This window comes from Rhinatrema bivittatum, chromosome 6, assembly GCF_901001135.1.
Source record: "Rhinatrema bivittatum chromosome 6, aRhiBiv1.1, whole genome shotgun sequence".
NCBI classification, from domain to species: Eukaryota; Metazoa; Chordata; class Amphibia; order Gymnophiona; family Rhinatrematidae; genus Rhinatrema; species Rhinatrema bivittatum.
In genome coordinates this window covers 183,551,199-183,566,494 of record NC_042620.1, presented here as the reverse complement: position 1 = coordinate 183,566,494, position 15,296 = coordinate 183,551,199, and the positions used below count along the sequence as shown (strand labels likewise).

The following is a 15,296-nucleotide window of genomic DNA, read 5'->3' as shown; positions in this document are numbered from 1 at the left end:
TGTAACGCGCCAGCGGTTTTTCAAAACCTAATGAACAAAGTCTTTAGAGATATGCTTCATAAGGGAGTAATCATCTACCTTGATGACGTTCTGATCTACTCTAAAGATCTTACTACGCACCATACCGACGTCCGTCGGGTTCTACAATGCCTAATAGAACATTGCCTGTTCGCGAAACTAGAAAAATGCCTCTTCGAACAGGAGTCCTTGCCCTTTTTGGGCTTTATCGTTTCCACCTCCGGCTTCCGAATGGACCCGGACAAGCTAACCAGCATCCGGGAGTGGCCGCAACTGGTGGGACTTTGTTTGTTGCAGTGATTCCTTGGCTTCGCCAACTTTTACAGGAACTTTATCCCATGATATTCCCATATCGTGGCACCACTTATAGCCCTAACAAGGAAGGGCTCTGACACCAGGCATGGGCCCGCTGAGGCTGTCCAAGCCTTTGAAGAAATAAGAGGTCTTTTTTGCAAGAGCCCTGACTCCACCACCCAGACCCGGCTCGCCCATTCATCGTGGAGGTTGACGCCTCTGACATAGCCGTAGTCCTTAGTCAGCACTCCAGCCAAGGAGCTTTACTCCCCTGTTCCTTCTTCTCCCGCAAATTTTCTCCCACAGAGAAAAACTATGGAATTGGAGATAAGGAGCTGTTGGCCATAAAGATGGCCTTTGAAGAATAGAGACAATGGTTGGAGGGGGCGCAACACCCTGTCATGGTCTACACTGACCACAAAAATTTAGAGTACCTCAGCAAAGCACAGTGTCTGAACCCACGCCAGGCCCGCTGGTCCCTTTTCTTCAGCCGGTTCAACTTTGTACTACGCTATCGTCCCGCAATGAAAAATGCTCGGGCAGATGCCCTGTCTAGACTTCACGAGGCTGAAGACACACTGGACCTACCTCATAATATTCTGGACCCCGCCAAGATCCTTCTGGCTGTCAAGGACACATGGTCCCACTTCCCCTTCGACCCAAAGTACTATCTTGGGCTCACGATTCCCTCACCGCCGGACACCCAGGCAGAGCACGAACCTTGGATTTGATGTTCCATTATTATTGGTGGCCTCATATGGCTCAGGATGTTTGTGCCTATGTCAGTTCCTGTCCGACTTGTGCCCAACAAAAACCACTGTCTGGCCGGCCATGGGACTACTACAGCCTCTCCCAGCTCTGCGGGAACCATGGACCCACATCTCCATGGACTTCGTGGTAGACCTGCCCATTTCCTCCGGCAACCAGGTGAGATGGGTAGTAGTCGACAGGTTCTCCAAGATGGCGTATTTTATACCTCTACCCAAGCTGCCAACAGCTCCTGAGTTGGCACGGTTGTTTACCCTGCATATCTTCCAACTACACGGCCTCCCCCTGCACATCATGTCTGATCATGGTCCCCAATTCACGGCCAAGTACTGGAGCGCGTTGTGCAAAACATTCGGTGTGCAGTTGGACTTCACTACAGCCTTTCACCCTCAAGGGAATGGACAAGCCGAATGGATCAACTGGGGATTGAAGACCTTCCTCCACTCATTTGTAGGGAGCCGCCATGATGACTGGGCCACACTACTGCCATGGGCAGAATTTTCGCACAATTCACATGTGCACTCCACTACTGATGCTTCTCCCTTCCAAGTCATGTACAGCAAACATCCGCGACCTCCCTTGCCTTTGCCTCTCTCCATACCTTCTCCAGCACCTCAGCTCACGGCTGAACAGCTACACGACCTATGGAAGTCTACCAACGCTAATCTGGTGAAAGCTGCTAATTCTGCCAAATGGGTGTCAGACAAGCACCATTGCCCTGCTCCTCTCTTTAACCCGGGGGACCAGGTTTGGCTCAGTACCCACCACATCCACCTTCGGGTCCCTTCCATGAGGCTGGCCTTTCTCTCAGTGAACGCCTGGGTCCAGTGACCTACCGTTTACGACTTCCCACCAGTCTCCGGATACATCATTCCTTTCATGTATCTCTATTGAAGCACTTGCTACTCTCTCCTTTCCACGCCACTCCACCCAAGCCTCCAGAAGTGGTGTCTGAAGATGAACCTATCTACCAGGTCAGAGATATTTTAGATGTCCATCGGAATCGCAGGCGCTGGGAATACTTGATCACCTGGGAAGGCTTTGGCATTGAAGAGAACTTGTGGGAACCATCATCCAATATCTTGTACTGATACTCCAGCACTTCCATTGCACACACCCAGGCAAGCCCGGCCCTTCTGTGAGGGGGCGTAAGGGAGGGTACTGTTGCGGCTCCCGGCTGCGGCAGGCCTCAGCCAGTCCCCCCTACCTGCTCCTCTGCCAGTCTCCACTACAGCCCGGAGCAGCACAACCTGCTCTGCGGCAGGTCAACCACAGCCTACCACATGGCTGAGAATGCCGTCCTCCTCCATCCGGCAGGGGCTCTCCCTAGGCGCGCGCGGGAGGCCCCGCCCTTTAAAGGGGCTGCAACGAGAAAACTCAGCCCGGCCCCGGAAGATGACATCACAAGGGAGGGGTATTTAAACCCCACAGCAGCCTGCAGTCCTTTGCCTTTGGAACAGGTCGTCTCCTTGGAGTGCTAGTTGCTGTTCCAGACGTCTTCGTTCCTGTTCCTGCCTTGATCCTGTTCCTGGTTCCGTTCCTCCTTCTACTCCAGTCCTTGTGTTCCTGAGTCCTGTCCCGGCATTCCAGTTCCTGCTTTCCTGTCCGTGCCTTCATTCCAGTCTCTGGTCTTCTCCTTGATCCTCAGTTCCTTAGTTTAGTTTAGTTTATTAGGTTTTTATATACCGACACATCGGACAAGCCTTCACATCGGTTTACATATGTTAAAACAAGATTAGAAATACAATGTTCATAAATAGTAACAGCTAAAAACTATATAGAGTAAAAGAATAAATTAGCTGTTAAGAGAGATAAAATCATAGATAAATTAAATAAACATAATCATAAAACATTGACATAAAATATTAAACTAGGTAGAAATAAAATAAACAGTTCCTGTGACCCCGTCCTTGGCTTGATCTCCTGGTTTGACCTCGGCTTGTCTTCTCGTCTCTGCTTGTCTGCTGCCCGTCTCGACCCTTGGCCTGGTACTTCATCCTTGTCTGTCTGCTGCCTGCTCCGGATCTTCAGCTTGGACTCCATTCTGCTCCTTCGCTGCCAGCCCAGACCCAGACCTCTGACTCTGTCTTCATCCTCAGCTTCAGCTTCTTCCTCGAGGCACCTGCACCTAAGTCCTGCTGGCCCCGGCATCCAAGGGCTCAACCTGCAGGGAACGAGGGCTGGTATAGGTGAAGGTCCAGCCAGGTTGTGCTCATCAGCTCCACCTACCGGAGACAAAATCCATTGGGGGCAATCCCTCAGTGGTCAAACCACCACTCGCTCCGGCCCAAGGGTCCACAACCATAACAACTTACACAGGTAAAGTGCATTTACATATGTAAAACCCAGCTTTAAGCATGTAAATGCTTTTGAAAATCAGGCCCAAAATGTTTAATTGGAGACAACTGCCAAGAGGAATAGACAGATGTACAAGAAATCTTACTTTTCTAATCATAGGCACTGAATCGTAACAAGGACACAGTTGTATTTATGCTTCAGAACACTGAAAAACAGTAGCTTTGTGGCAGAATGATGGAATATATTTCATCTACAAAGCAATGTGTAATTATAAAGCATAATTGAAGTTGTTGTTCCAAGTCACATGAGACACAACATTGACTCTGTTCAGTTACATTAATTATTACTGTAATGCATTTTCTCCTTATTTAGTAGGAGAGTCTGGCATGTGAGTTCTTACCTTCATCTGGAATGAAGTCAAACTGAATAGGAATGTCTGTATTTTGGATAGAGCCCAGAAAGGACAAACAGAGGATTTCACCATCTGGACCCATGATGAGACAGCCCATTGAGCTGCCTTTGCAGTACTCTTGAAAATACAAATAACACATTTGCAAAGTTACAAATACGGTCTAAAATCACTAATATATCTGGAACCACAAACACCTGCTGAGACAGGTTCAGAAAGAGGAATGACGACAGGCTTCCCTGGAAACCAATCCATCTTTTCTGAAACTGCTCCCTACCTTCTTTCTGCTTCTTCAGTTCTTTTACTGTTTAAGCTTAAGTCTCTAAAGCTGAAAACAGCATGGATGAGAGTAACATAGTAGAGGTCAGCAAATAATGACCACTTGGTCCATTTAATCTGCTTTAGTTGCCCCTGCTTATCTTGTTCTAGCTAAGAATATTGCTCAGCTGTCATCTGTACAAGTTTGACCACCTGTACAAGATTGTTCCTTCTCTTGGGAAGCACATTAAGTCAGCCTGCAGCCTATAGTATGAAACTTGCCACTTTCCTTGATCCTTGCTTAAACTAGGGATTGGCACAAAAGCCATGTGCAAAATATATACCTGAACTGTTTTTTTTTTCAGATTCATGTTGTATGAGTTCCAGTGATAATGTTGTATGGAAAATTGTGTGCCCTTTCTTGCACTTTTCTTTCTTGTACATTAAGCATCCTTACCACAAACATGGAACTATATTATCCCATTGAAACTATCCTTGGTAAAGGTCTGTATGAGGAAATTAAAAGAAACCCAAAAAGGAACGACCAGAGATTACTAACCTAGTATGTCCCCCAACAAGTAACAACTCTCCATTTATATCATCCTGCTTGATGTTCACCATGCTTTTGCTAAATGCTCAATCTTTAACAAAAAATATCCCACTGATAAACCACCTGCTAGAAGATTTAAAACCATCCTTAGTCTGCATAACCAAAACCTGGCTCACTCTCTAAGATAACGTCTTCATAAACTAAACTTCTCATCCTAAGTATGATATATTTCATCTCCCCAGACCAAAACGTAAAAGTGGTGGCTTACTAATAATCAGCAAAAAAGATATGAAACTGATACCCTACAAAATAGAAATTATTCCCCCATATGAAATGGCCATTATGAAATCCCACAACTTAAACATAGGTCTGGTCTACTGTCCTCCTTGATCACTACAAAAAGACTGCTCACTGTTGATCAAACTATTCACCAAAGTATTTCCATCCCCAGACTCATCCCTAATAGTTGGAGACTTTAATATTCATGTAGATAAAATGCCCAGAACAGCAGTCTGTGAAATGTTTCTAAAAACCATGAAAGCACTAGGCTTATCCCAATTTGTAACTAAAACCACCCACAAAGCAGGCCACATCTTAGACCTGTCAAGTCAATACTTCGCACACAATAATCCCATGGTCCGAACACCAACTAATAAAAGTGGAGATAACCCTTTTCGATCCTCTGCTGAAAACTACTGATAATAAGCCTAATTGCACCTTCAGAAAAAAGATCAACCTTGAAACACTTGCCGATTCGCTAGAAAAGAAGCTCCAGGTGGGAGAGGAGTCATGATGGCAGCTTAACTCATGCACAGCTCTGCCCATTCACTGTTTTCCTTTGAACTTTTTCCTGACTTTTGTCTTCTAATAATGCCTGCGAAGAGGAAGGGGAGAGTTAGAACGTGCCCCTTGGTCTCCTCAGCCTTACCTGGGCAGAAAACGATCTTGCAGTGCATGGGAATGGCATTGCAATCTGGGGCCCGTTTTCTGGCTGCTGCAATGGGGGTGGAGGAGAGCCTGCCCCCGCCTCGGAGGAGGTGTTATTGAGCTCCTTGGATGAATACCAACCATTGGTTACATGGGTAGCCATGTTGCTGAGCTCTGCGTGGAACCTGGAAGAGGTATTCCAAGTTGCGGAGGACGAGGGAGCAGTGGCTTTGGAATTCCACGTGCTCAGTTCTTTTAAGATCAATAGAGAAGGTGCCGGTACTTTAGAGCCGGCTGGTACGATCACCCAGGCAGCAAATAGATGTGAGATGTCTGCCGCTGGACCTCTCCTATTTAGCAGTTTACCAGTTTCTTTTCAAAAACCTGTGGTGGTTAACCTAAGGGCTTTATGGGATCTAATGTCTTTGATGGGTAAAGTTTTCTCTGACTGTTCGTTAAAAATTAATTCACTTTCTCAGTAAGTGGATATCATTCTTAAGAACAACGATTCTTATTGGTAGGAAATTTTGGATAAGTTTAAAAATGTGGAAGAAGAAATACAACATGTTAAAGGAGTCTTAATCAGGAAAGTGGAATTTATAGAGAATACTTTAAGGCATTTAAATCTGCGAGTATTACATTTTCCCAGGGTTGTGGGAGAAAATCCTCTAATTACCTTAAGAAGATATTTCCTTGATGTGTTGGAGTTCACTACAGATTCAGCTCCCCCCCCCCCCCCCCCCCTTGGATAAAGTGTACTTTTTGCCTACTTGCTCTACTGCTCAATCTCAGATCCTTCCTGTTGATCTAAATAATTTAACTGCTTTTTTTAGAGTCATCTAATTACTAAGTATCTGAAAGCCACTTTGTTGATATCTTTTTTCACTGAAAAAGATCTGAGTGATGTTATGAAAAGTTATTTTAAGAAATTGAATGCTCTTTTCATGGGCCAAAAAATCAGGATTTTTCCAGACCTGACGAAGTCCACTCTTGGCATTGCGCCAAGAGACCTTAGCGCCATTGGTGGAATCTTCTTTCTAAGGTTTCCGTGAAAGTGCATTTTTAAATATAATAGAGATAACTATGGTTTTTTTCACCAGAACAAGAGTTTCATAGACTCCAAGAAGATTATGCTACAAGTTAGCAATATCTAGGTTAATTCATCCTTTTGGAATGAGTGCATGCCGTATTGAGCTATGTCATTTCTATTACTGATTACATAATATTTTTCTCCTTTCTTTGCTGAACTCCTCCCCCATGTATTGTGGTCTAATGGGTATTGAAATGATTATTTCCTTTACTTAACTTTTTTTTGTATGTATATTTTCCTTTGTGAATACCATATTTCACCCTGGAAGCTGGTACTCCCCCGGGAGGAGCCCTTGGGAGTCCAGCCGCTGGGACTTAGGCGATTCACCCTGGAAGTCGGAGCCCCCCCGGGAGGAGCCCATAGGGGCCTGACCACTGGGACTTAGGCGAGGCAGTCAATGGCGAGGAATTCCATATTTCATTTTATTGATTGTAAAATCAATAAACAATAAATTATAAAAAAAAGAAAAGAAGCTCCAAGGACTATAGCAATCCAATGCCACCTCAGCATTTGAATCCTGGGAACAAATTGTAAATGATATTGCTGATAATCTCAGTCCCATCCAGACTAAAACTTTCAACATAGAAAAGATATCTGCCAAACAAACGAAACCTTGGTACAATGAAGAACTAAAATGTGCCAAACAGCTTCTTAGAAAATCTGAGAAAGAATGGTGTAAACGATAATCAGATGAATTTCTAGAAAAATATAAAACTAACCTAACAAAATACCGATCTATGACCAATAAAGCAAAAGAAGACTATTATGCCAAACAGACCCATGGAGCTATGTTCAACTCTAAATTATTCTTTGATGTAGTAAAACACCTAGTTAAGGACCTGTCTTCTACAATCCACAGAAACTACAAATTCTTAATAGATAGCTGAAATGAATACGCCATATCCTTAATAAACAAAATTAACAACTTAAAAGCTCAGTTCCCCACCTGCAGTGCAACAATAGCAACCAGTAACTCAAAAGACATAGTGAAGTGGTCCACATTCAAAAGAGTCACAAATCTTGAAATAACCCAAATAACCACAAAGATTAAACCTGCCATACACCCAAGAGACCCTATTCCTTCTAGTACCTTGAAACAAATTCATGGTGTTATCACCTCTACAGTCACACATTAATCAATCACTCTTTCACAGAAGGAATTTGTTAGGAACCGAGGCCTCGCTGGACCGCAACCTGTCCCCCTCACTTGTGCCAGTTGGAGGCCTGGCCCTGTCCTTGTTGCTGCTGCTCCCGGCCACCGACTCTGCCCTCAGGTATTTAAACTCTGCCTCTCTGCTTTCACTTCACCTCAGCAACAGGTCTTGCTCTTCAGAGAGTGAGAGTTGTCTGCGTTCCTGATCCCAGCAATCCTGACTCTGCCTTGTCGTCATGTTCCTGATCTCTGGTTCCAGCATTCCTGTTCCTTGCCTCCGGTCCCTGCCTTGCTCCTCGTTCCTTGGATTGGTTTCTTGGTTCCAACTCCTCGCCTGGTACTTGACTCTGCTTGATCTCTGATTGCCCTGACTCCTTGCCTGGTATTTGACTCTGCTTGATCGCTGCCTGCCTCTACACCTGGACTCCTCTGACGCTGCCTCCTTCCTCGTCTGCTAGTTCCATGCCTGGGAAGACCAGTGCCTAAGTCCTGCTGGCCCTGGTACCCAAAGGCTCAACCTGTGGGAACAAGGGCTGGTATAGATGAAGGTCCAGTTGGGTCTTCTCTCCCAGAACTGCCACCCGATGACGAGGACCTCTAGGGGCAACCCCCTGGAGGTAGCGACAACCTCACCTCGGCTCAAGGGTCCACTTTCCCAACAGATTGCTGAGGCCATGAATCCAGCGAACCTGTCTGGCCCACAGGCCATTCCTGGCCTGGCCCAGAGGCTGCAGCAACAACAGCAGTGCTTGGATGTGCTAGCTGCAACCGTGGAATGCCTGGCGAATCAACTGGACTCCACCTCGTCTTCCAGTTCCCAGCTGGCCCTGGTTCCAGTACCCATGGCTCCCGCAATGACCCTCCATCTGCCGGCACCACCACGCTACGCAGGAGATTCCCAGCAGTGTCTTGGTTTCCTAAACCACTGCTTCAGCACTTTTCCTTACAGCCAGCCCAGTTCTCCACTGACAGAGTCAAAACAACCTTCATCCTGTCACTCCTGAACGGTAAGGCACTGGCGTGGGCCTCTCCTCTCTGGGAACGAGGCGATCTCTTGCTCCAGGACCTCTCACACTTCATCCAAGTGTTTAAAACGTCTTTGATGAGCCTAGAAGAAAGTCTACATCTGCTTTTGAGCTTCTACATTTATGACAGGGGTCTCGCCCGTTGTCGGAGTATGCGGTGGGGTTCCGCAGCCTAGCATCTGAGCTGTGTTGGCGTGAGGACGGCCTCCGGAGTATCTTTCTGGAAGGCTTGTCTTCCAGAGTTAAGGATGAATTGGCTGCCCAGGACCTCCTGGACGATTTGGAAGCCCTGATTGAGCTTGCTGCTCGAGTTGACCGAAGACTTCAGCAATGCCTCCAAGAGTTTCGCCCCCCTGCAGACCAGTGATGCTAGCTCTGTCCTTCTCGCGACCCATAATGCCGCCAACCGCAGCTGCGCCTAAGACCCCTCCCACTGAGGAGCTCATGCAACTGGGATGGAGCCGTTTGACCCCAGAAGAGAAACAGTGACGGCATACCTTAGGCCTTTGCTTGTACTGCACTGGTAAAGGCCACTTGTTGGCCCAGTGCCCCGAAAGGCTGGGAAAATGCCAGAGCCTAGGAGTCAGCAGGGAGATGACTGTGGACTGCACCAATTCTGCTACCCAATGTATCATGCCCGTGACCTTCTGCCACACCCACGGGGACTTCACCACCCAAGCCCTGATTGATTCTGGCGCCGGAGGGAATTTTATCTTGGCGGACCTTGTCGCAAATCTGGAACTGCCCACACTGCTCAGAGAACCACCATTGTCCATTTCTTCCATCCAAGGGGATCCTCTTCCTGGGAGGATTACCCGCACCAACACTCCTGTGAGACTTCGCACCGGGATCCTCCACGAAGAGGAGCTCACCTTCTTCATCCTGGAGAAGACAATACACCCAGTAGTCTTGGGTCTTCCCTGGCTTCAGAAACACTCCCCTCGCATTGATTGGTAGACCCTGCAAACAGCCTCCTGGGGGCCCTTGTGCCATTCATCTTGCCTCCAAAAGGTACCTCGCCCTGGCCTTCTCGTGGCTACCACCCTGCTTACCTTGCCTCCGCAATACGCTAATTTTGCAGATGTCTTTTCCAAGGAGGGGGCTGAGACATTTCCTGAACATTGCCCATTTGATTATGTGAGCAACCTTCTTCCAGGTACCACGCCCCCTCGAGGATGAGTATACCCTCTGTCACTACTAGAGACCCAAGCCATGTCCAAGTATATTCAGGAGAACCTTGACAGGGGCTTCATCAGACCACTTCATCAGTGGGAGCTGGTTTCTTTTTCATGGCAAAGAAGGATGAGACGTTGCGGCCCTGAAACGATTACTGCAGGCTGAACACTTCATCAGGAGAGACCGGTACCCATTGCCACTCATCCTGAACTTCTGGACCATCTACAGGGGGCCAAACTATTCACAAAGTTGGACCTCCGAGGGGCCTATAACCTTGTGCGCATAAAGCCAGGCGACGAATGGAAGACCACCTTTAATAAAAGAGACAGCTGCTATGAGTATTTAGTGATGCCCTTTGGCCTTTATAATGCACCAGCGATGTTCCAACACCTTATGAAGGAGATCTTCTGGGGCAAGCTCCATTCCTGCGTCATTGTGTATCTTGATGATGTACTGATATTCTCCAAGGATCTCGCTTCCCATTGCAAGGAGGTCAAATGGGTACTTCAATGCTTATGGAACCACAAGGTGTTTGCCAAACTAGAGAAATGCCTGTTTGAGCAGGAGGTGCTCCCCTTTTTAGACTTCATCGTCATGTCCACAGGATTTCACATGGACCCGGAGAAGGTTTCTAGCATCCAGAACTGGCTCCAACCTACAGGGGTCTGGGCCCTCCAGCGTTTCCTTGGGTTTGCCAACTTCTACAGGCATTTCATCCCGCAATAGCTCCCAGCTAGTAGCACCTCTTACTACCTTCACTAAGAAGGGGGCCAGCCCCAAACAATGGCCACCCGAGGCTATAACAGCCTTCCAAGATCTGAAGCGTGTCTTCCTCCAAGACACCTGCCTACGGCAACTGGACCCCACATGCCCATTTGTGGTGGAGGTGGATGCCTCTGACTGCTATAAATCTGCTGCTCGGAGTTAGCAATCTGATATCGAGCTCCTCCTGTAGAGGGAGGAGTTAGCAAACTGTTATGGATCTCATCCTGGAGAGGGAGGAGTTAGCAAACTGTTATCAATCTCTTGCTGCTAGGAGTAGCAATCTGTAGAAACTGCTCCCCAGGGGGCAGAGTTAGAATCCGTAATAAATCATCCGGCCAAGGGGAGGAATTGGCAATCTATTATAAGTCTGCCAGGGAGTTAGCAATCTGTTATGGATCACCCTGCCAAGGGGAAGAGCTAACAATTGTAATACTCCATAGTCGGAGTTACTGATCTGTGGTGGGTTGGCTTCCCACAGAGTGGCAGTCTGTATAATACCACTCTAGTAGAGTAAGGAATAAACACTTAAGGTAATTTAGTGAATCCCTGGGCCGATGGCAGATGACAGTGCCCCCAGGAGGATATCCTGAGAGGGACCACCGGCTAGGCTGGAGTATGGAGACAAACACAGATAGTTCTTTATTAGACAGGAAGTAGAACCACCAGAGGTGGCAGTAGTGAGCTGATGTGCCCAGCAGGGCTGAAGTCCCTCAGATACTGGAATTGCGGTCTCTGGGTTGCTGAGCTGTAGAGAGAGTCTATAGGTAGTGAGTAGACAGGGTAAGCTGGATACATAACCAGTAGTAGATGATACACTCACAATTGTAGATATCTATAATGGCTTCTATACAACAGATTCAGTATATTCAGGAACAGGAGCCATAGGTGAGTACTGGTTCCTATATGCAGTCTGGAATGAGAACTGACAATATCTGTGTATAAGATGGCTTCTGGAATAGAATAGAGTCTTTGGAGGGTTTTAGGAACATAGGCCCTCGTGGAGCGAGTACCGGTTCCTATCTGCAATCTGCAATAATGACTCACGATCTCCATACCTGCGATAATGTCTTAGACAGAAGGGAGTCTTCGTAGATTAGGAACATAGGCCCTCATGGAGCGAGTACCGATTCCTGTCTGTAATAGAACTCACAGTGTTCACGTCTGCGAATGCTTCCAGGTAGTAAGGAGTCTTCTGAGCATTTCAGGGATGTAGGCCCTTGAAGAGCGAGTACCAGATCCCGTCTTAACAATCTGAAATCAAGAAGAGAGAGCGGGGCCCCCAAGGAGCGGGTACCCCTAGGTAAGTTTGTGGAGGCAGAGCAGCGGAGAAAGAATTCCCCTTGCTAACTCGATTCATAGTTGCAAGCAAAGACCTTTTAAGGTGGAAGCGGATGAATCACTACGGAGGGATGCCCCCGAGGTTCGCGCCTTTGCCGGTACAAACTCTAGAGCGCGCACGCCCTTACATCATCAGGAACATGGCGGATCCACAGCGTCAGGCCAGCCCGGGGATACCAGGGAGAAGCGGCGAGGAGAAGCTGTGGCAGCATCTGTCCGTCAGACCTGAAGGAAGTCGCCACTAAGGTAGAGAGGGTGGAGCGAGGGCGAGAATACGCATGAACGCAACACTGACACAGTGGTAGGGGCTGTGTTGAGCCAGTATTCCCAGAAAGGAGCCCTGATGCCCTGTTCTTACTTCTCCAGGAAGTTCGCACCTGCTGAGAAGAATTACAGCATTGGAGACAAGGAACTCTTAGCCATCAAGATGGTGTTCGAGGACTGGCAGCAGAGGCTTGAGGGGTTCAGCACACCATTACAGTCTTTTCAGACCATAAGAATCTTGAGTACCTCAGTTGTGCCCAACAACTAAACTCGCGCCAGGCCGTTGGTTGCTATTCTTCAGCAAATTCAACTTTTCCCTCCACTACCGACTGGCCTCCAAGAATACTTGGGCTGACACTCTCTCTAGAGCCTTCAAGACTGAAGACTCTCCATCTGTTCCCCAGTACATCATTGACCCAACGAAAGTGGTTCTCACTGTCACCCAGACCGCTCCTAATGGGAAGACGGTAGTGCCCCTGCGACTCCGACAAAATGTTCTGTCCTGGTCCCACAATTCCCTCATAGTTGGACATCCTGGAAGACCCCGCACGCTTGAGTTACTGCAAAGCTATTACTGGTGGCCTCAACTATAGAGAGATGTCAAGGCCTATGTCGACTCCTACCCAAGTTGCGCCCGACAGAAATCCCTTGCTGGACGACCATGGGGCCTACTCTAACTGATACCCACCCCCAAGGAGCCATGGACCCATCTCTCCATGGAATTTGTGGTGGACCTACCACCTTCCAATGGCCATCATGTTATTTGGGTGGTCGTAGATAGATTTTCAAAGATAGTCCATCTCACCACCCTTCCCAAACTGCCATCAGCCCTGGAGCTGGCAAACCTTTTCACCCAACACATTTTCCACCTACATGGACTCCCCTAGCACATCACATCAGACCTCGGAGTGCAGTTCACTGCTAATGTTTGGCGCTCCCTGTGCAGGAAATTTGGGATCTAGCTTGACTTTACCACAGCATACCACCTGCAGGGCAACGGCTAAGCTGAACGCAACAACTGGGCTTTAAAAACCTTCCTACATGCCTTTGTGAATAGCAGACAGGACGACTGGTCCACTCTACTTTCTTGGGCCAAGGTTTCACACATTCAGCGACCGTCTCTTCACCTTTCTTGGTGGTCTATGGTAGGCAACCCGCTCTGCCAATTCCTATGCCCTTTTTGTTTCCTCGCCAGCAGTGCAGCTCACTGCCCAGCAACTGCACGCTCTTTGGACCCGCACGCAGGACCATCTTTGACGGGTGACCGAAGAAGTGGATAAAACGGCTAATAAGCACCGGCGGCCCGCGCCTCTCTTCAAACCGGAAGACCGGGTATGGCTTAGTATTCATCACTGCCGCCGATTCCAACTGCGTCCTGCTCTTGCAGCGCCCCAAACGCTGCAGACTCCAGCTCCTCATGGTCTCTTCTCTAGGCACACGTGCGCGCAGAGACACAGGATTTAAAGGGCCAGTGGCGGAAAAATTCTCTGCAGCCCGGGTTGATGATGTAGGCTAGGTGGGTATTTAAACCCTGCCTCTCTGCTTTCACTTCACCTCAGCAATGGGTCCTGCTCTTCAGAGAGTGAGAGTTGTCTGCATTCCTGATCCCAGCATTCCTGACTCTGCCTTGTCGTGTTCTTGATCTCTGGTTTCAACATTCCTGTTCCTTGCCTCCGGTCCCTGCCTTACTCCTTATTCCTTGGATTGGTTTCTTGGTTCCGACTCCTTGCTTGATACTTGACTCTTCTTGATCTCCACCTGCCCTGACTCCTTGCCTGGTACTTGACTCTGCTTGATCGCCACCTGCCTCTACCCCTGGACTCCTCTGATGCTGCCTCCTTCCTAGTCTGCTGGTTCCATGCCTGGGAAGACCCGCGCCTGTTACGGTTTGTGAAATGTGGATCCAAAGTAACCCCCAGTCTTACCTTAGCCAATGGAGCAAGGAAGTCGTAGTCAGCGATAGGCTATTCCATGAGACCAGTTGCAGGAGCAACCCACACAGACCAAGTCAGGGCTGACAGCAGGCAAAGCAAGTCCGTGATAAACTCCACTATCAAGTCTGACAACAGGTAAACAGGTCCGAAGTCCAATCCAAGTCAGGGCAGGTGGCAGGCAGAGAAGTCCAGAATCCGATCCAAGTCAGGGCAGGCGGCAGTCAGAGAAGTCCAGAATCCAACTCCAAAAAGTAGACAAACGCCACGGAAGCACCAGCACAGCAAGCCTGTAGCTGAGGCAATGCTGTGCTGGTCTCAGCTCTTTAAATAATTAAATTTTCCCGCGCAAATGTGAGGCTTCTGGGTGGAAGTCTGACGCGTTCTGATAGGCGGAGCTTGCGCGCGGCTTGTGTCAGCCCGCGCTGCTGTCAGAAGTCCTCGTCGACCAGCATCGGGGTCGGCCCTCAACGCCGGAGAACGCCGCGAGGTAACAGTACCCCCCCCCCCCCCCCCACAAAGGCCCACTCTCCTGCTCCTGGGGTGAGGTTTGAGCGGAAAGCGTCTATGAAACTCTCGGATTAAACAAGAGTATATTATGGGCTGGTTCCCAGGAGTTTTCCTCCGGACCATAATTTTTCCATGATATTAAGTATTGTAGATTCCCTCTTGATCTTCTGACAGCAAGAATTTCCTTAACTTCATATTGGGTATCATCTGGCAGGACAGATGGAGTCGTTAGCTTCTTCCTTCTAGAAGGCCAGGATAAGATTGCTGGTTTCAGTAATGAGACGTGAAACGCATCATGAATGCGCAATGTAGGTGGTAGCTGAAGTTTAAAGGATACCTCACTGATCTGTTTCTCAATAGGAAAAGGTCCAATAAACCGAGGCGCAAATTTTAAAGAAGGAATGCGTAATTTGAGATTCCGTGTGCTTAACCACACCAAGTCCCTGGGTTTAAGCGGAGTTCCCAGTCTCTTCCTTTTATCCGCCTGTTTTTTCATCTTGATAGATGCTCATCGTAGTAGAT

At 48.1% G+C, this 15,296-nt stretch overlaps 1 protein-coding gene across 5 annotated transcripts in view; it reads right to left on the bottom strand.

Moving 5' to 3' along the window:
• Window positions 1-15,296, bottom strand: part of KIAA2012 (KIAA2012 ortholog) — a 389,440-nt gene that overhangs the window by 184,292 nt on the left and 189,852 nt on the right. For all 5 annotated transcript variants that reach the window (XM_029606277.1, XM_029606281.1, XM_029606279.1 and 2 more), the window contains one exon: window positions 3,779-3,907. In XM_029606277.1, the coding sequence (XP_029462137.1) occupies window positions 3,779-3,907 (129 nt within the window). The remainder of the gene's footprint in view (window positions 1-3,778; window positions 3,908-15,296) is intronic.